Source organism: Chenopodium quinoa, unplaced genomic scaffold (genome assembly GCF_001683475.1).
Source record: "Chenopodium quinoa cultivar QQ74 unplaced genomic scaffold, ASM168347v1, whole genome shotgun sequence".
In the NCBI taxonomy this organism is placed as follows: domain Eukaryota; kingdom Viridiplantae; phylum Streptophyta; class Magnoliopsida; order Caryophyllales; family Amaranthaceae; genus Chenopodium; species Chenopodium quinoa.
In genome coordinates, this window is record NW_018743783.1 from 2739291 (window position 1) to 2760620 (window position 21330).

General features: G+C 35.8%; 2 protein-coding genes across 2 annotated transcripts; both read left to right on the plus strand.

Moving 5' to 3' along the window:
* The first annotated feature begins 3292 nt into the window (after positions 1-3292).
* Positions 3293-12484, plus strand: LOC110684842 (protein NETWORKED 1A-like). The gene is made up of 4 exons (XM_021861272.1): positions 3293-3557; positions 4050-4316; positions 5607-9808; positions 11049-12484. Exons 2-4 carry the CDS (start codon positions 4214-4216, stop codon positions 12150-12152), a joined length of 5409 nt encoding a protein of 1802 aa, XP_021716964.1. The 5' UTR covers positions 3293-3557; positions 4050-4213; the 3' UTR covers positions 12153-12484.
* Positions 12485-13080: 596 nt separating this feature from the next.
* Positions 13081-21188, plus strand: LOC110684843. The gene is made up of 3 exons (XM_021861273.1): positions 13081-13226; positions 19669-19981; positions 20244-21188. Exons 2-3 carry the CDS (start codon positions 19940-19942, stop codon positions 20736-20738), a joined length of 537 nt encoding a protein of 178 aa, XP_021716965.1. The 5' UTR covers positions 13081-13226; positions 19669-19939; the 3' UTR covers positions 20739-21188.
* Positions 21189-21330: the final 142 nt, after the last annotated feature.

The following is a 21330-nucleotide window of genomic DNA, read 5'->3' on the forward strand; positions in this document are numbered from 1 at the left end:
AGATTTGATTTAATAATATGCATTTTCTCCAGGGATAAAAAAATATGCGTACACATTTACTATTATTATGTATTTGTGTGTGTGTGCATATTTTCAATCAAGGCCGGTGAATATTTTCATGTCATCATTCTCGCTGAATGGTGTATTGTAATATTAGAGCTGTTATTAGTAAACCGTTCTTGTTGCCAACTTGTGTGCAGATGTCAACTACTTAATTAGTTAAAGTTTTTGGGGTGATACCTAAGACTCGAAATCAAATCTTATCTATATCATTGTCATTTCTAGCTATTTTTATGTCAAAAATAAATCTTACACATGTATTTACTTTTATTTCATATTAATAAACCTTTCTCTCAATTACCACATTAGCATTAATGTCTCAAACTAAAATTAAGGTCTTAAGGATATATGTTGAAGTATATCTTATCAAATAACATATGTAAGTATCTCACATTGAGAAAATAAGAGAGTTAAACACTTTATAAGGCTAAGGGGCTACTCATCCTATCAGCATATGGTTTTGGAATGGAACCTCCTTTAGACTTGTAAAATGGACTCTCTCTTGGTTTGCGGGTGCAGTCCAGACCTGTATTTAACATGGTATCAGAGCCAGACCCACGTATGAGACCTCTAATGGCTAGAGTATATTGTCGGGCCCAAGGTATGGGACCTTTAATGACATCAAGTAATCTGGGCCCAAATTGAATTGGATCAAGTGATTCTTTTTTTTTTTTTTTTTTTTTTTTTTTTTTTTTTTTTTTTAGGGATCAAGTGATTCTTGAGTTAAAGGGATCTTACATTTGAGGGGAGTGTTGAAGTATATCCTATCAAATAACACATGTAAATGTCCCACATTGAAAAAAGAAGAGAGAGTTAAATACTTGATAAAGCTTAGGGCTAATCCTTCTATCACCATATGGTTTTAGGATGGAACCTCATTTGAACTTGTGAAGTGAACTCTCTCTCTTGATTTGCGGGTGCTACCCAAACTCATATTTAACAATATACGTACCATGTAATTATTCCATTTAGTCCATTAGCATCCAATACAATTAACCTTACCTTGGGAGCAACACAAATGGAGTGTGGTGAAATTTAGGTTTAGGTCAATTCAAGATTCCAGATTTAATGGTATAAAGCAATAACCCATGATTATTTCCAGAATTCATTTTTACTTTATGGATATGCTAACCCCATTATATAAGGAGCAAGAAATGGTAAATAATATGCTTTTGCCTTAATATAAAGTATTTGCATTTGCCAAACCCAAAGAGAAACATCTTCAAGAAAGCAAGGTTAGATTAGGCATTCTATGATTAACTAATGTTTTGTAGATCACTAAATCATCACATCAACCGGTGTACCGTACTGTTATGGAAAGGACAAAAGAGACATAAAAAAAAAAAAAACTACTTATCCTGTTCTTTTCATAGGAGCAAGGGTTATATATATCAAGGCATTCTATGATTGATGAGATAATTATGAATATTTACAATAATTCTTTCAGTTGCTCCGTTTTAAAATAATTGACACATTTTTATACTTGTCTCAAACAAAATTGAGTATTTTCACACTCATTTCCGCTCTATTTCCTTATGTTTCAAATTTGTGTCAAAGTAAATTGTGACAATTAAATTAAAACGGATTAAATACTATGTCATGTATAATGTAATATTATATTTTGAGGGTTTCGAGAAGAACGAGATCTAGATATGAAAGTATTCCGAGAAAGTTAGTTTTGTTTCATTTTACACGTTATTATACTCTGCATGTGTTTGAAATTAGTTAAGTTGACCGATAATATGTTACAAAATTATCAATTTATTTATTTATTTATTTTTTCTTCATGTTTCAAATAACATAATATGTTTATATATTTAACAATTATGTAGTAAATAAAGTTGGATTAATGTAGGTCTATTTAAATTTGGTTGGTGGACAAGAAATTCAAGCAACAATAACAATTTGAAGAAATATCTTAAGTCCATTATTTATGTTGTCACTAATGACAATAACAAAACTAATTGGCTATTGGTGCAGTGGTGATTGAGGCTGCACTTAATAAAGAGGATCACGTGTTCGATCCCCCACAATAACAATTGAGAGAGGACTGAAACTTAACCACTCACAACTGAGCCCGAATCCGAATCAGCCTAAAGGTTGAAGCGGGTGAAATACCAAAAAAATAATGATAATAACAAGACTAATGTTACTTTTAAATCTTATATTAGTACAATGCCTATACAAATATGAGATCTAAAGGTATCATTGAACACTAGTTATTGTCATCAATGATAAAATTAATTATTCGCAGATACTTCATCCTAAAATATTAACACCTATTATTGTCATTAATGACAAAAACAATTATTAATAGAGATTTTTTCATAATTTGGATCTAGTAGTATCGACGTTAAAAATGAGTCGAACACACTTTTAATTCATCTCATTTTTGCTTATTTGATTAATATTAACTTATTTTTACCAATCTCATCTGATTTAAACTTATTTAATCCACATACGACGATACGAGATAGGTAAATAAATTTGGATTACTCGAATGGTCCTAGTCAACCGACCCAATAGTGACCTCTACCTATACAACTTTATTAATTAATTTTAAACATTTAGCCATTGTCTTAAAATGGTACAGTAGGACATACACGATTTGGGCCTTGTTCTTTTGAGCTTCTGGGCAGAGCTGATTTACTACTACCACTACTTCTTCTACTACTACTACTACTATTATTACTATTACTATTATTATTATTATTATTATTATTATTATTATTATCACTGTTATTATTATCGCATTATTATTATAATCATTAACTATTATTATTAAATATTAATTGGTATTATTATTAAATATTAATTATTTATTATTATTAAATATTAATAATTTATTATTATTATTATTAAAAATTAATAATTATTATCTTTAAATATTATTTATTATCTTTAAAAATGTTAATTTTTATTACAAAAAATCAATTATTATTATTACTATTTTTAGTATTATTATTATTAAATATTAATTATTATTGTAATAATTTAATATTAATTATTATTTTTAAGCAGAGCAGAGCAGAAAAAGACTCAACAGAACAAAACAGATTGAAGCAGAGCAGAATAAAGCAGGACGCAACAGAGCAGAGCAGCTCCAAAGAACCTTGGTATATATTTATACACATATATTCAGTAAATTCCGATTTCCGACTTAATCACATGTGCAATAATTTCTCCTACCCTTCAACTTTTTTTTTTTTTTTAAATGCCGACAATTAATTTAACTTTTTTTAGTTATAATGTACGTTACCTTCTCTTTCTCTCTCCTCCATCTCTGACACTTACCAGTGCATCATTGGACTTAAAACTTCAACTCACTCTCATTGGAGAGAGAGAGAAACAAACCTAGACTTAGAGAGAGAAACTAGAGAGAGAAAAAAGCATGTAAATGGGATGAATGGTTTTGAAATGCAGCTGGGTTTTAGTACCCTTTCTTTGCTGCTAATCCACAAGTATTAGCAGTTGGTTGCGTTTTAATTTAATGTTTAGTAAGTTTTATTTTTATGCTCATTCAACTTTATTATATACATTCATTATTTCATTTTTCTTTTGGGTGTTTTTTTCTGGTTGAATCATGATGTATGTATAAATGTATTGTTGTTATGATTTAGATTAATGGGTTGGTGATAGTCTTGCAATATTTTATTATGGGTTGATTTTTGAAGATCCTAATTGGATATCAATTTTATGGGTTGATGTTGATTCAAATTGAAATCAATCAAAACATGAAAATATCTATGTTGCTCGGACTCGAGTACCCATGTGGTATGTGTCCAAGTGTATAACTTGTATTTTGTGAAAATTTTCAATGGATTTGGTAAAAAAATGAAGGTTCTAAGTAACTTGGCTATGTTCGAGTGTTAGAGTATCTGACACAGGTACTTGAGATAGAATGAACATTCCGAGTAACATAGGATGAAATTTCATGTTGTGTGAATTGGATTTATAGCAAGTTGATTAGTTTACTTTTCACATTGTAGGTTGAAAAGTAAGGTTTGGAACTTGGAAGTGGTGAAATTTGCTTTGGGAGTGTAAGGGTTGATTGTTTCCTGGTATTCTGGCCTGGGAAAACTTTCATTACTGGTGTGGAGACCAGCCTCTAGCAAGGTCGAAACCAGCCGCTTGGCTGCTTCTGGCAGCAGTCATGGGGACTTTATTGCATTCAGAGTCAAGGCGGTTGTATTCATGGTGGTGGGATAGCCATGTTAGCCCCAAGAACTCTAAATGGCTTCAGGAAAATCTAAAAGGTACATATTCTCTTCAAGAATGCTCAAATATGATTTTTTTTTTTTTTTTTTTTTTTTGACATTGTGTTTTTTGTGCATTTGAATGATTTGATTGTTACATTTTTCTAGCTTGAAGTTAATCAAGAGTAAAATATGTCATATTAACTTTTGACATGCTTGTTGATTCATCGAGTCTGTTATTGTGTTTCTTTTGTTTTGATGTGCTGCTCTTGTTGTGATCGGGTTGCAATGTCTTCTATCAAGTTTGGTCCAAAAAGCATTGAGATTTTTAATTTGATAACTGTATTTGAAGCTCAATTCAAAATCATGTGGTTTACTGCCTTATTGGTAGTTTCAAAATCTTCAAGACTCGTGATTCGTGAAATGTGAAATCTTACTATCTTAGTTGTGCAAATCTCTTGGTTTTGTAGAGCTGGCATTCCAGAGGCTCTAGTAACTATTTTTACATTATATCTAGCTGATTTCAGTGTATGAGCTTGTGTTATTATCAATATTTGTATTTCTGATAAAAGTATTTCCTTCATTTTAAAATAATAGCAGCACTTTTAAATTTGCAATATATGCCGACTTCAACCACATACGATGTTTTTAGTAATTTAATGAAAGCAATTGTTATCTAATAAAATGTTTCTGAATTAGTTTTATTGTATTTATTCATGATATCATGGGCAAAGTTGTGCATTGTCAACCATGCTAGTCAAAGTATTGCATTATTTTGAAACAAAGGAAATTCTACGTATTACCTCCATTTCTATTTGATTTTAACATAACCTATTTTATGCAAACATTAACATAATAGGAGAGAAAGTGTTGATTTGGTGAGTGGGTGTAAGATAAAAAGGTGGTAAAGTAAGAGAGAGTGTAAAAAAGTTGGTATAAGGAAAAGATAGATAAACTAAGAGAGCAAGTTAAAAGGTGTATATATTGTGGGGTAAGGGGGTAAGAGGGTAAAATGTAGTTGCCAAAAATAGCTGAATGCATAATGTTTAGAACTTTTAGAAACGCACCGAAATGAGAAGTGTAAAATTATTCATTAACGGAGGTAGTAATGTGGTATGTATTATGAGGTATGCAGCTATCTTATATTCCAGTAGAAAATGAAGCAAGCAATATCTTGTAAACTCTCATGTAGTTTTGCATAATATCTACTAAATTTTGATCTAAAATGTGTCATCCATGAAAATTCTTGTTTCTATGCTGATTTGTTGCATTAACGGATGGATCATAAAGGTTTGGTAGTTACTTTTATCACCAATCATTCGTCTAAGTCACGTTCCTTTTTTTGGGCAGACATGGATTCCAAAGTAAAAGCAATGATTAAGCTCATAGAAGAGGATGCTGATTCATTTGCTAGGAGGGCTGAGATGTACTATAAAAAACGACCTGAGCTTATGAAACTGGTTGAAGAATTCTACAGAGCTTATCGTGCATTGGCTGAAAGATATAACCATGCCACTGGAGAGCTCCGCCATGCTCATCGAACAATGGCACAAGCTTTTCCTGACCAATTACCATTTGCACTAGCTGATGATGCAGCCTCGAGTTCTGAGTCGGAGACATCTGAAACAAATCCGATTCGGTCTACATTTGATTCCGATAATTTTCAGGGGCACTCAGCTTCCAGTTCACAAGGCAGTGGAACCAGCAGGAAGGGTCTGAAACAGCTTAATGATATGTTCCGTTCAACTGAAGTTGGGCCAGAAGAGTCAAGTACTGCTGATAGTAGGCCTGAAGGTGGCCAAAATTGGCATGAAAGTGGAACGAAAGAGAGGAGTTCAGGTGGCATTTTATCTCAGATAACTAAGGAGAATCAGAAGTTGAAGAGCCAGGTTCTTAATGAATCTGAGCGAGCAAGTAAAGCTGAAAGTGAACTGGAAAGCTTGAGGCGGACCCTTGCTGAGCTTGAAGCTGAAAGAGATTCTATTTTCCTCCAATACCAGCAGATTCTGGATAACATATCTAGTTTGGAGAAAGATCTTAATCATGCCCAAAAAAGTTCTGGAGATATTGATGGGGTAGTGTCTGAAGCTAAGGTCGAAATTCAAGCATTGAGAGAAGCCCTTACAAAAATGGAAGCTGAACGAGATTCAAGTCTTCTGCAATACAGACAAGCTTCAGAAAATTTAGCTGCTGTTGAAAGTTCACTTTCTCAAGCTTGGGACGATTCAAAGGGGTTGACTGAGCGGGCTGCTGACGCAGAACATGAATGTCAAAATTTAAAGCAAGAGGTTGCAACACTACAAGCTGAGAATGAAGCTGCTGAGATTCAGTACAAAGAGTGTCTAGAAAAGATAGCTGCTCTAGAGAAAAGACTTGCTGAAGCGTTGGAGAGCTTGAAACTACTCAGTGTGCAGTCAGAAAAGGCAGAGAGTGAAGTAAAGTCCTTGAAGGGGGAAGTTGACAGAGTAATTGGAGAGAAAGATGAAGTCGCTCTTCGTTACAAACGGAGCTTGGAGACAATTTCTAAACTGCAGCTCGAGCTGACTGAAGCTCAGGCAGATAATATTCGGCTTAATTCCCAGATCTTGCTGAATACTGCTAAACTGAGGGGTGCTGAGGATAAGTGTGATCTGTTGGACAAAATGAATGAAACTCTACAGTCAGAAGCACAAAAGTTAGTGATGAAAATAGCCGCAGCAGACCAGATACTTTCAGAAAAGGAGACTGAATTGGAAAAATTGAAGACCAACTTACAAGAGGAACACTCTCGATTTATTCAAGTAGAAGCTACTCTACTTAGTCTTCAGGATCTACATGCTCAGTCCCAAGAGGAGCAGAATGCTCTCACATCGGAACTCAGGAATGGGCTCCAGATGATGAATGACCTGGAGATATGCAAACAGGATCTCAAAGAAGAGGTTAGGCGGCTGAAGGATGAAAACCAAACCCTGAATGATTTGAATTCTTCCTCTGCTATCTCACAAAACAGTCTCCAAGATGAGATGTTGAGACTAAAGGAAGTCAAGGAGAAACTTGAAGCCGAGGTTAAACATCAAGCCGATCAAAGTGATGCTCTTCAGTTTCAGGTTCACAATTTAAAAGAAGAAATCGAGGGCTTGTACAAGAGATATGAAACTCTCATGTTACAAGTGGAGTCTGTTGGTCTAGATCCAGAATGCTTTGCATCATCAGTCAAGGACTTGCAAGATGAGAATTCGAGGCTTAAGGAGGTGTCTATGAAGGATATGAATGATAGAGAAGCTCTTGTCAAAAAGTTGCAAGACATGGAAGAACTTCTTAAAAAAAATGCAGATTTGGAAACCTTATTGTTGGAGGTAAATGCCGAGCTGCAAAGATCCAAGGAGAAGGCGCAGGCTCTGCAGGAATCTTGCCATGACCTTACTGAAGATAAGTCATCCATGGTTGTGGAGAAAGCTGCCCTTCTTTCCCAGTTGCAATCAATTACTGCAACTATGCAGAATCTCTTGGAGAAAAACACCTTGTTGCATAATTCCCTCTCAGGTGCAAATGCTGAACTGGAAGGTTTACGAGCTAAATCAAAGGGGTTGGAGGATTTTTGCCAGCTACTCTCTAGTGAAAGATCTAATCTTCTGGATGAGAGAAGTGGCCTGGTTTCTCGGCTGGAGATCGTGGAGCAGAAGCTGGAGAAGCTGGAAATAAGATTCACAAACTTAGAAGACAAGTATATGGATCTCGAAAAGGAGAAAAAATCTACGCTTAGTCAAGTAGATGAATTAAGGATTTCACTAGATTTTGAAAAGCAAGAACGTGCAAGTCTTGTGCTGACAAGTGAATCAAGGTTATCAGGACTGGAGGGCCGCATCCATGATTTGCAAGAAGAAAACAAGTATAGGAAGAAGGAATTTGAGGAGGAGCTAGAGAAAGCTGTCAATGCTCAGGTTGAGATTTTCATCTTGCAGAAATTTATTCAAGATATGGAAGACAAAAACTATTCGCTTCTGATTGAGTGCCAGAGACATATTGAAGCTAATAAATGTTCTGAGAAGCTGATTACAGAACTAGAGAGTGAGAACATGATTCAAGAAGTGGAAGCTGAGTTCTTGTTGGACAAAATCGGAGCGCTGAGGACAGGAATTAATCAAGTTCTGAAAGCTCTTGAGATAAAATATTGCAGTGAAACTGAAGCGGAGCAAAATTTCGTTCCATGTATACTTGCCAGTATTAGAAATATCAAACACTCCTTGTCAGAAAGCAAGGATGAGAATCAGAAAATATTGTTTGAGAAATCCATTCTGACAACAATACTTGGGCAACTTCATATTGAATGTGCAGAACTTTCATTCAGGAAGATCGTCCTTGAGCAGGAGTCTCAAACATTGGCTCATAAACTTGTGATGGTTGAATATGAGAAACATCAGCTTCTGGAGAGAAGCAAGCAGCTGAGTATGGAACTAGATGAGAGAGAGAAACGGGAAGAAGCCTTGAACGCTAAAGTGGAGGACCTACATGTGAAGCAAACACAACTACAAGGTGCATATGTTTCACTCGAGGAGGAAAATCTGTTTGTTTTCGACGAAAACAGGTGTTTGCAGGAGGAGTTATCGCACATTAAGATGGAAAAGAACATCTTAGAAGAGGAAAGTAGTAACATCATTGTTGAGGCCCTAGCTTTCAATTATCAGTCTATGATCTTGAAGAGCTATGGTATTGAGAAATCTTGGGAGTTGGAGGAAGTTTTTGAAGAGATGAATTCCTTGGGCAAGGCATTCAAAGATCTTGAAAGTGAATCCATAAAATTGGAGGAAAATCTGTTGGTTAAGGAAATGGAGAATGTGGCCCTGAAAGCATCAATGAAGGAGTTGGAGGATATGCAACATGAACTCAGTGCTCGTAACAATCAGTTGAGACGTGAAATTTCTGATGAGAGGGAGTTGCTAAACCAAAAAGATAGAGACCTTTCAGAAGCTGAGTTAAAGCTTAAAGCAGCAGAGGATGTAAATGCAGAATTGTGTTGTACTGTTCTGTATCTTGAAAAGGATTATGAAAATTTAGAAGTTACAAGGACAGTTTTACAGCAACAGATGGTTGAACTCTCCGAAGACAACAAATATCAGGAGAAGGAAATTGTTTCTCTTCGTGATGCTAATGGAAACTTAGAGTCTGAAGTAGGCAAGCTACATGAAGAGATAGAAGAATATAAGATAAGAGAAGTGATCTTGGCCTCAGAGCTTCATGAAAGAAGTAATGAATTTGAACTCTGGGAGGCTGAGGCAGATTCCTTCTATTTTGATCTCCAGATTTCTTCTGTACGCGAAGTTCTGTTTGAGAACAAGGTTCATGATCTGAGCAGCTTATGTGTGTGCCTTGAAGATGTAAGTAATCAAAGAAGTTTGGAGGTTGAGACTATGAAACGAAGAGTTACCTCACTGGAAAATGAAGCTGAGGTTCTCAGATCCCAGCTTACTACATGCCTACCACTTATAGCCTCTCTTAAGGATAGCGTTGCATTGCTTGAGAAAAATCCACTCATGCAGTCTAAGCTACATACTACTTCCACTGCAGAAACACAAGTAATGATCTTACTCCCTCCAATATTTCTTATTTTTTTTTACTTATATTAACAATGGCATATGGTCCTAATAATCCCAATTTGTTATAACATTCTTTAATCAAGTTTTGTTGCTTAACTGCTTAATGGGCTCTCTTGTAGCTTATGATTGGCGTTTTTTCGTAAAGTAATATAAATAAAATTAAGGTTTATCAAATAGGTAACTGGTATTGTGGTGAGGTTATAAGATTAAGATTTATCACATTGCAATTTATTAATTTTTTTGGTTTTTTATTTTATTTTCGTTTTAATTTAATTGTTTATGTTAGCTGTCTAGGTTGTTTTAATTTAATTGTTTATGTTAGCTGTCTAGGAATAGAATGCATGTTGCAAATTGCTGGATTGATGGACAAGTACATTGATACTGATGTAATATCTGCCGAATATTCTAACATTGATTGTACTGACATTAGACACAAGCTAACTACAAATAGGCCTCTTTTGTTCAAAAACTATTATAATTTTCAATTCTGCTATTATTCTTTTTTGACCAAAATCTTTGGCCTTTGACTTATAAACATCTATATTTATCATCTCATTTTTGGACACTCTTTTTCATACAATTCCTGTGATATTTTGTTTACAAACTATCAAACTTTCATGAAATTTATTATTTGACACTACAAATTATTTTTGTCTATGTAACCTGTCTAGTTTATTTATGGAACAATTGATAGGTAATAGAGTGAAGTCAATAGAAAAGACAAATAAAATCTATTACATCAGTTTTGTTGTTTTTTTTAAATATGTTTCATTTCTGTCCGTTTCATGATGTTCTTAACATATCTGCTTTATTACATTTTGACAAATCTCTTTTACTACATTACCCCTCTTACCTCACAATATCTACACCTTTTCACTCACTCACCTTTTTCATTCTCCGAGTTTATTTATTTATTTATTATTATTATTATTATTTTTTTAAACACTACCCAATTTTTTACACGCTGTCCATTGCCTTAATTCTTGTGCAAACAGTTAATGTTAGAAACATTAGAAAATGGTAGTAGCACATTAAATCACTTGAAGTGGGTGGCCTATTCGTTTGGGATGTGCAGTAATCTGGTTGTCATTCAGGACAATGAGTCATGAGTGTACAATGAATGATATTCATACATTAGTTGTAATCAAGTAATTCCGTGTACTGTGGTACATTAAAATTTGCATGTCGAAATTGCTTTAATTTAAATTCCTGTATACAGGGAATTTTGGACCAGACAGAGGAAAGTTCGACATCTTCAAGTGGCTATTTTGAGCTGCGGAAACTGCAGGACAGAATTAAGGTGATAGAAGACATATTGCAAAAAGAAAAGGAAATGGTTGCCATGCAGGAACAATCAAATAACAATGTCAGACTTGAAGCTGCACTTAAAGAGATTAAAGAACTGAAATCAAGAATTAACTCTCACTACCAGGAGGAGCATCGGCGCAGTAGCCGGGTTTCCATATCGGAAGCTTGTGAAATCAAAAGTGGGGAAGAGATGAAGGATATACCCCTTGACCAAGCATCAGGCCGTTCATTCCAGAGCATCAGTAAGAGAGGCAGTGCTGGATCTGATGATCAGATGCTTGGGCTATGGGAAGCTGCAGAAGAAGACAGCTGCCATGATCAAGTGATCAGTGAAGTGCTCGAACAAGGAACTGATACCATAGAAGATGAAATTGTGAACCAATCTAGTTTGAATCCAACTCCGGAATCGCAATTTGAGAAAGAATTAGGAGTTGATAGGCTAGAATTGTCAAATAGAGGTGCTCAGTTGACTAGAAAAGGAACGAAGAAAAAGGTTTTGGAGAGACTTTCTTCTGATGCCCAGAAGTTGACAGGCTTACAGGTTTCGGTCCAAGAATTAAAGAAAACAATGGAGCCAAAGAAGAGAAGGAAGAAAGGTGAAGATGCTGATTACGACACTTTCAGGGGGCAATTACAGGACGTGGAGAATTCTGTCGTCCACTTAATGGATGTCAATGCTGAGTTGATTAGGTGCATCGAGGAGTGCTCAGTCACTACAGAGGTGAGGGGTGAGAGAATATCAGATGAGGCCGAGAGTACCTGGCAAAAGAGAGTCTCAGAGCAAGTACGGAAGGAGGCAGAAAATATTGGGAAATTGGAGGTAGAGATGCAGAGAATGCAGTACGTGCTGCAGAGGCTGAAAGATGAAAAGAAGAGCAAAGGCAAAGAGAATGGCTCCAGAAGCAGTGCAGCAGTTGTGTTGAGGGAGTTTTTTTACAGTCGCGTGCGCAAGAATAAAAAACAGAAGAAACCCCGTTTCTGTGGCTGCATGAGACCTACAGCTACGAAAAACTGAGGCAGTCTTGTGAAATATATCTTGTTGAGCTGATTGAGCATTTTACTCGAGCTCCTAGAGTCGGTGCTCACTCTACGTTGCAGGATCAGTCCTTTTTTGTTGGGATACCCTGCAATTTTTAGGATTAGAGTCAGGAAACATTCTGATCTAATTGTAATAGATTCTGAACAACTTTTAATTCCTAGTTTATGATTGAGTGTTGTAGCAATTGAAAGTCCCCTAATGTATGACTATTGTGTTTCTACCCCTGATTTTACGTACTAATATCATTGCTCAGTATATGAATAAAGGGGATAATGAACAGCCTAATTTATGTGTGTTGTGCTGCAAAAGCCTGTATTAGACGGACTTAGTTACCTCTTTGTAAAAATTATACGAAGTACTACCTCTGTTAATTTTTAGTTACAACAAAGGGTATCATTTGTGAGTTATAAAAAATTCCTTTGTTTCAACTAAAAGTTATTAGAGGTAGTATAACCGTTAGACTGTAAGGGTGTAGGATTGGGCCTGTACTATGGAGTTGTAATGGAGTAATGCATTTACTTTGTCATGCATTATGTTAAGATAAAGGAAAAATTGCCAAAAATAATACAACTTTTGGCTGGTTCTTTTTTAATAATAAAACCTTTGGGTTATTTTGTAATAATATAACCTTTAGGGGGTGTTAATTTTAAACAAGACAAAATCGAATTTTTTGTGGATTTTGAGGTTAAGAAAGGGGAGGGGATGAGATTTTGGTGGTGGGGATGGGGAAGGGGGGAATATCCCCTCCCATTCTCCCACCTTAAAACCCACCAAAAATTCGATTTTATCTTGTTTAGGCTGTGTTTGTTTCAAGGGAAAAGCCTTTCCCTGAATATAGTTTTCTTATTTTCTACTGTTTGTTTTGGACCGGCCCATAAAATGGAAAATAAGGCTAGAAAATACTTTTCCATTGAGGCCCAAATATTTTCCCTAAGAAATCGAGGTATTCCGTAATTTCCATCGTCTTCAACTTTTCACTGCTTCCCCCCCTCATCTTTTCTGCGTGCTCTCTATCTCATCTTCATCGGCGTGAAGATCTGCTCTCACAAGGTAATTTCCAATTTATTCCGTTTCCTTTATTTGATTGTTTGCTTCTTTATTTGATTCAACATCTCTGCTCTCGAAATTCTTGGTTAGGTTTGTGATTAATTTGGATACAATTTATGATTTGTTTATTTTAACCTGGTTTAATTTTGAAGTAGGATTAGTTTGTGCTATTGAAATTTTAGGGTTAATTTAGCAGTAGAATTAATTTGATACATTGTATAAGATATTTAGGGTTTGTTAAATCAAAATCGAAATGGTTGCGATTGTGGAGATTTGCGATTGCGGGTTTTGGTGACGGTGTGCGAGGGAGTGGCTCGGTGTTTTTAGGTGATGGGTATTTAGGGTTTGTGTTTCTGGGTTGGTTTTGTGCAGGAATTGGTGTAGAAGGTGTAGTGTATGCCTTGAAGAGTCTGCTGAAAGATATTGTTAATCTACTATCTATGTTCTGCGTCTACATATTTGAGTTACTTGTACAATGTAGTGTGTTTTAATCATAATTAGTTTTTACCAAGACCTCAAGAATATGCAAAGCCTAGACGAGTTTTTCCCACCAAATGACTGATATTTTATGGGGGATGAACCACCAGAAAATATATTTTTCAAGTTTTCAGCTTCTGCATTTAGATGGGTCAAATTCTTTTTACAAGGTCCATCTATGTACTTGATTAATACAGTGTCTAAATTAATTAAACAATAATCAGCTTTTTGTATATGTCACTTGTGTATAACCATCTCAAAACACAATTTAAAAAACTTTAGGTGCTGCTCTCAACTTAGTATGAAGTAGATATATGTATTGTGTAGCATAGATCAGTACAGGTACGATGATCAAGTTGACCATGGACTTGTAAGCCAGTTAACCATGTTTGTTGTCACCTAGTTTGTGGTTTTGATGTCTGTGTTATAAAATATACTTAGTATATGGTATAAATATTGTTGTATGCATAATGATGGGGTGGTGGTTTGATATAGTATTCATGCTCAATACTTGGAAATGATAATCTAATTACCATCAATCACCATAATTTCTTTTCCCGGATTAGTATTAGTTATGGAACCGGAGCGTGGATTGTCTACCCAAAAATCATCTAAGGTATAACATTGCCTAAAAAGCACTATCGAATTAATATACATATAAGTATGCTTAACCTTTTTGTTTGATGGAAGTGATATAGTTGACTAATGATACTAAAGGCATTGTTATTGGCCGTGGCTGCTGTTATTGCATGTTCTCTTGCTTTTCTTAACAAATGTAGGTCTAAAACAAGAAAGCTAAGAATAATTAGGCAACCCTACATTAATAGAGATAGTCTGAAGTCGGAGATTGTTAATATTGTTTTGTATTGTGGTGATACTCATTGTTTGGGTCAGATCCGTATAAGGCCTCGAGCATTTTTCAATTTGTGTAATATTCTAGTTGAAAGAGGACTTTTGAAAGAAAATACTCGAATAGGTGTTAAAGAACAAGTAATGATTTTTTTATACATTTTAGGGCATAATGTAAGATTTAGGGCAGCGGGGGGAAGATTTTTCAGATCAATTTGGTCCATACATCATTACTTCCATGTTGTTCTTAAAGCCATCCTTAAATTGTACTTAGAATTTGTCAAACCACAAGCCTCTCCACTTCCTTTGGAAATTCAAAACAACCCTAGGTTTTTTCCTTGGTTTGAGGATTTCATAGGAGCTATAGCTGGGACACATATACGTGCTTCTATACCCATTGAAATGCAAGATCGATTTCGTGGTAGAAAGGGTGGGACAACCCAAAATGTGCTAGCTGCTGTTGATTTTGATATGAAATTTACGTATGTGCTTGCTGGTTGGGAGGGTTCTCCTCATGACTCAAAGGTCTTGCAAGATGCACTCAAAAGGGGATTTAAGGTTCCTAAAGGTACTTTAATATTATTATTTTTTCTGGTTTCTTTTATGCATTGGTTATAAGTTAGTAACTATGACAAATCTCTTTAAATTGTAGGAAAGTATTACCTTGCTAATAAAGGTGTGCATCGTGCCGGGCCGTGCCTAGCGGGCCACGGTCTCCGGCGGGCCTTGCCACCGTGCTGGAGGAGGCGTGCCGTGCCGTGCCACCCAAATTCGCAGGCCAGCCCACGGCATGGCCCACGTGCCAAGCGGGCTCGTGCCTGGCCTGCTGCTGGTCTGGTGGGCTGGCCTAGCGAGTCGCTGCTGGGCTGCCTTTCCTTTCCTCTTTTTTTTTTTATTTTTTTTTATTTTTATTATTTATTAATAGTTGATAACTTATAATCTTATATTATTATTTTTCTAAAATAAGTTAAGTTTAATATTTATGTTTTATTATTTTTTATATTTAATATTTATATTTAATATTTAGTTTATACTATTACTTTATAGTTTAATGTTTATAATTTATTATATTTATTTTTGTATTATTAATTATTATAATTTTTTTTGTTATATTAATTTATAAATTATAACTTACGGGGAAAAAAAGGTAAATTGGACTTTGGATGTGAATAATGCATACTTCATATTATTATTACTTGAAAAAATTGTACAATGATAATAATGATAAAAATCGTACAAGGATATTAAACATAAATTGGATAATGATAAAAATCGTAAAATGATAATATTGATAATGATAAAATCGTACAATATACAAAAATTGTCTATTCTTCTTCTTCTTCTTCTTGGTCGTCTTCGGCTTCGGCTTCAAGGTCATCGGCTAGTTGCATAGATTGGGAACTAGCCGAACCCGAACGGTTGGAAGCGGAGGTTCCTTCAACGTTATCGTTGTCGTCGTAAGAACGGCCTTGTGAGCGATTTTCCGCATCCAACCAATCTTTGAAACACACGCACATTTCAAGTGTTTCGGGTTTTACACTTGTTCTTCTATCGTCTAAAACCCTCTCGGATGCGCTGAAAGCTCATTCGGAGGCAACGGAGGAGACTTGGATACCAAGAATGTCTCGTGCCATTGCCGCCAAAGTTGGATGCTTCATGCTTTGTTGTTTCCACCATGCAAGAAGGTCGAGGCTATTTATCTCATCGTCGTCCATGCCCTTGGTGAAGTCGTAACTCAGGTACATTTGCAACTTCGAGACATCGCTTTGCGTTCTCCTTATTGATGAATCACCTGAAAACCTTGAAACAAGTTAGTAGCTTGTGAAAATAAATGTTTGGCCTTATTACTTACGTTTTTGGATGGTTGGGAAGGACCTGAGCGAGGAACGGTGCCATAATTGGTTTCATAGACTCTATACAAAGAAAAAAATTGATCCTTCACATTAGTCTTATAGGTATCTACATCATCGTCAAGAAGCATGCATTGAAAATAAATGTCAACTAACATAAATGTATTTTCATACTTTTGCCTAGGATCTAATATGGAAGCAAAAATATAAATCAAAGGAATTTCAGTATAATATTTACGCCACTTTGTTTCCATTGCTGGAAGATATGATCATAATCACTTTGGTTGCGATGATCAGCGAAAAGTTGGGCGAGTAAACATGCATTTGAAAGAGAGTTTTGAGCACAAGGATTATAAACAGAAGAAAAACAATACGTCATGTTATATAATAACTGTAAAAATTGCATATATTGTTCACATTTATCCCAATTATCCTCATATATAACATTGTTTGGAAATTTTTGGTTGTAAAAAATTGTCAACGGATTCTTGTACTCAATTGCCTTGGTTAACATGTCATAGATGGAATTCCACCTAGTTGGGCAATCGGTTTTGATTTTTAAATTGCTCTTATCTTTTGTTGTCTTAGAAAACTCTTCCATTCTTGGTATCTCATGTTTGAGCTATTAATAGACATAATAGCATCTCTAATTTTGGTGTAGTATGGACCAATTGCTCTAATTCCATCCTGTACACACAAGTTAAGAACATGGCAAACACATCTAGTATGAAGTGCATCACCATCTAATATTACATCGGTCAAGTTTTGTTTGACATAATTAACAGTATATGTCATTGAGGTTGCATTGTCAAATGTCATAGACATGATTTTTTCTCGAAGGTTGTATTCATTTATTGCTTTCATTAAATGGTGAGCAATGTTAATACCGGTGTGGGGGTATTTCAGCATTTTGAAATGGATTATTCGTTTTTGTAACAACCATTGATCATCTACCCAATGGCAAGTCACACATAAATATTGATATTTATAACCACTATTCTAAGAATCGGCAGTCAAAGACACTCTACAATTAAGTTTACTCAATTCGTCTTGTAACCACATTTGTACTCTAGGAAGTTTTTCATGGCGGCGAAACGAACGATTTTCCTAAAGGTTCTTAATTTTATGTTGGGGTTGTAATGCTTTGTTAATGTAAGTTTTAAATAGGTCACTTTCGGAGAAAAGAAAAGGTTGTTCGGCGTGTACTATCATTTTCCCTAGTTCATCCCTATCCCTCTCATAGTTGTAGGTAAAGCCGTGTGTATGGAATTGGGAAATTTTTGGCTGGGTTGGATCACTAGCTGGTTTTGCATAACTTCTCATGTGTCTACTTAAGTGTCCCGTCCCAGACTTGGATTGTGCCGAGTATGATTGACCACATGTTCTACATTTTGCTCTTGTTTGGTTTTTATTTAGGAGGAAATAATTAACGCCATACCTCACTTTTGCGGCTTTTGATATGTACCATCTCACTTTCGATTAACCATTCCTCATGTGTGTTTGAGAATTGGGTGCTTGTAGATTCGGGGATTTGTTGGTTAGTAGTAGAACCGGAAACATTTAGGGTATCTTGTTGGCAACCTTGGCTAGAATAAAAATTTTGTGGGTCAAAGAAATCAGGTGGGAATTGACCGAATTGTGGAAATTGGTTTGGTGGTGGAAATCCGGGCATATTGTTCATGTTATAGGGTTGAAAACCGGAAGTACCATCTTGCCTAAATTGGTCAAAGCCTAGGGGGACGTTACCGGGGTCATTGGTTGGAATGGACGGACTCGGAATTTGGGGGCTCGTTGGATTAGGTGATTCCCTAGAACTACTACCACGGACAAGTCGGGCTTTCCCCCTAGATGATGGGTTGTTCGATGCCATAATTAACAATAATAACTTTAATAATAACTAATTAACAATAATAATAATAATTAATAACAACAATTTTAACAATAATAGTAACAATAATAATAATTTATAACAATAATTATAACAATAACAATAACAACAATAATAATTAATAACAATAATTATAATAATAACAATAACAACAATAATAAATAATTAAAGATTAGTTTAGATCTTACAACCGTGCTTCAACGCTTTCCACTAATTACGATTACGAACTTTTAATTTTTTTCGATATTAAGAAATAATAATTAGAGAATTTAAGAGAATTATTAGAGAATATAAGAGATTAAGGATTATTAGAGAATATAAGAGATTAAGAGAAGAGATTGTGAATTTGTGATTTGGGAAGTGAATGAAATTTGGTATTTATAGGGAATTTGGGAAAAACTAGCCGTTAATGGCCGTTAGAAACAAAAATGGCCGTTAGAAACAAAGGGGGGCAAGTGGGCAACGACATTATAGCCGTTTTATAGCCGTTGGCACGCGGGCTTGGCATTGGGCTCGTGCCGTGCCGTGCTGGAAAAGCAGGACCCTTATCCTTGGCACGGCCCACGGCCCGCCGGCGTGCCACCGTGCTGTGCCGGGCCACCACCTCGGGCCATGCCGTGCCCCGCCGATAATCGTGCCGTGTCGGGCCGCCCGCAGGCCAGCCCGGCCCGTGCCCACCTTTACTTGCTGATGCAGGGTATTGTGACCGTAAAGGGATTCATGCCTCCATATAGGCGTATTCGCTACCACTTGAAAGAGTATACAACCAATCCACCTGAGAATGAACGTGAATTATTTAATCTTCGACACTCCTCACTAAGAATGGTTGTGGAGAGAGCATTTGGAGTATTAAAGAAGCGATTTCGTGTCTTAGATGCTGAGTCATTTTGGCCGTATGAAACCCAAGTAGATGTAGTTCTAGCATGTTGCGGGTTACATAACTACCTTAGAGGTGTTGACCCAAATGACCCAATTAAAAGTTGAAGTAGAGATGGCATCACAAGATTTACAACACATGGGGGAAGCACGTACTCGAAGGAAAGAGCGGGAAGAAAATCAACAAATCGAAAGAAAGAGAAAGGCCATTGCAATGGCGATGTGGACTGTATACAAGAAGACTTGTATTTGATGGGCTTAGCATATGCATTTTTAAGATAATTAGTTCATAAATTATGTATTTTAATTCTATAACATTTTGTTTATTTAAAGACAATATTTCCAGTGATTATGTATTTTCTATCAACTTTTTTATATGTGATACCTTACTAGAGTTATTACCTATTTCAACTTTTTTATTTAGTGTTCTGCATCAATTTTATATTTCTTATATATTATTATGCTGTTTTTTTTCCAGATTCTAATGCTAAAGTGATTGTTCCAGGTTATAAAAGAAGAGAAAAAGGCCAACTTTAAGGACATGTCAAAGGAATTACTCGACTTTTTAGCCGAAGAAGTTAAAAAGGGAAACCGGCCTAATAATACTTTTCGAACAAGGTCTTTTGTGGCTGCTGCAAAGATTATCTCTGAGAAGTTTCAAACCAATTGCACCTCGGAACATTGTGGAGAATCATATGAAAACTGTGAGGAATGCATTGGTGGCTATATCAACAGTCTGAAACAACTCCGGGTTTGGATGGAACGATAATTTGAAGATGGTGACAGCATCTCCCACATCATATGCTACTTATGTTAAGGTAGTGCTGTTTTATACACCTGGAAACATGTTGTTATTCACCCTTAAATAACTGTCACTCCCCATTTTCTCTCTCTTTTCTTGTTTTGCTTAGCTGCAATTATGCTTCTGGATCTGTGTTAATATGATAATGCACTGACCAATATTGTTCATTTGCATACTGACCAATATTAAAGCTCTATCAAGTAGCCAATGTAGGATGTTAATATGATATCAGCCTCTGTACAAACTAACTTTTTGGCCCTATAATCTGATTTTTGCAGGAATATCCAAAATATGAAAAGTTTTTGAATCGAAAAATTGATATGTATGAAGAGATGGCTATAGTAGTGGGTAAAGATTTAGAACGGGGGAACTTCTCCAAGACATTTGCCGACATCGATGTTGATGCTTCAACGGAAAGTGGACAACCAAGTATGACTAATGATAGTGTGCCTTCCAAGGATGAGAGTGGTACCTCGTCGGGCTCAAGGCCACATCAAAAGAGGTCTCGAATTGACGAAGGATCGGAAATGGAACACATTTCAGCACAACTTCAAGAAGTGGTTAGTGCTCTAAAAAAAATTTCAAACAATCAACTTGATGTGGAGAAGCTTTATGACGAAATTATGAAGATGGAGGACATTGAAGAAGGGGTGCGTGTTGCGGCTTTTGATCACTTGGTGGAGCGCGAAATGCTTGCAAAAGCATTTTTGACAAAAAGCTTGCCACTACGCAAACTTTGGATCGGAAAGTTTGTCAAAGACCATAAACATTAAAGTCTGCTTGCTGCTTTTATTCCAATATCTGGTAGTTTGCTCTTGCTATCTTCAAGGTTACTGCTCTGGTTGCAATCTGCTGCTTGGTTTTGGTGCATTCTGCTTTGCCTTTTGTTTCCAGCTTCCTGTTGTTGTTCTGCTATAACTGCTATGCTGCTGCCTGGTTGATGCCTGGTGTTTATGCTGCTGCTTCAGGTTGCTGGAAGCTGCTTCTCCTGCTCCTTGGTTTGTTGTTGGCTGCTATATGCTGCTTGGTCTGCCCTTGTCCTTTCTACAGCCGTTTTTCTTTTGTTTCTTTTTTTGTTGTTTGTTTGGCTTGGGTATTTGTATTCTTGGGTATTAGCAGAAGTTTTTTATTATTAGTTTGAAGTAGTTAACATTTGTAGATCAAATATGAAGAACTATAGAATTTTAGCTTTTAAATCATTTACAAGGGTGTTTTTCATGTTCTCTTCTTGAGTTACAGTCGAGGGCCGGGCTTGGCTTAATTTACGGCTTAATTTAAAAACAATTAGGTTCACAAACAATATTAAGTAACAAAAGGAAAATTGTTTTAAAAGGAAACTGAATTTCCAAACAAACAAAGAAAAAT

Excerpts from the sequence above, each read along its gene's own strand:
- LOC110684843 (XM_021861273.1), top strand. The coding sequence starts at position 19,940 with ATGGTGACAGCATCTCCCACATCATATGCTACTTATGTTAAG. Across the intron at positions 19,982-20,243 it reads CATATGCTACTTATGTTAAG|GAATATCCAAAATATGAAAA; the intron begins GTAGTGCTGTTT and ends TGATTTTTGCAG.
- LOC110684842 (XM_021861272.1), top strand. The coding sequence starts at position 4,214 with ATGGGGACTTTATTGCATTCAGAGTCAAGGCGGTTGTATTCATGGTGG. Across the intron at positions 4,317-5,606 it reads GCTTCAGGAAAATCTAAAAG|ACATGGATTCCAAAGTAAAA; the intron begins GTACATATTCTC and ends TTTTTTGGGCAG. Across the intron at positions 9,809-11,048 it reads CTTCCACTGCAGAAACACAA|GGAATTTTGGACCAGACAGA; the intron begins GTAATGATCTTA and ends TCCTGTATACAG.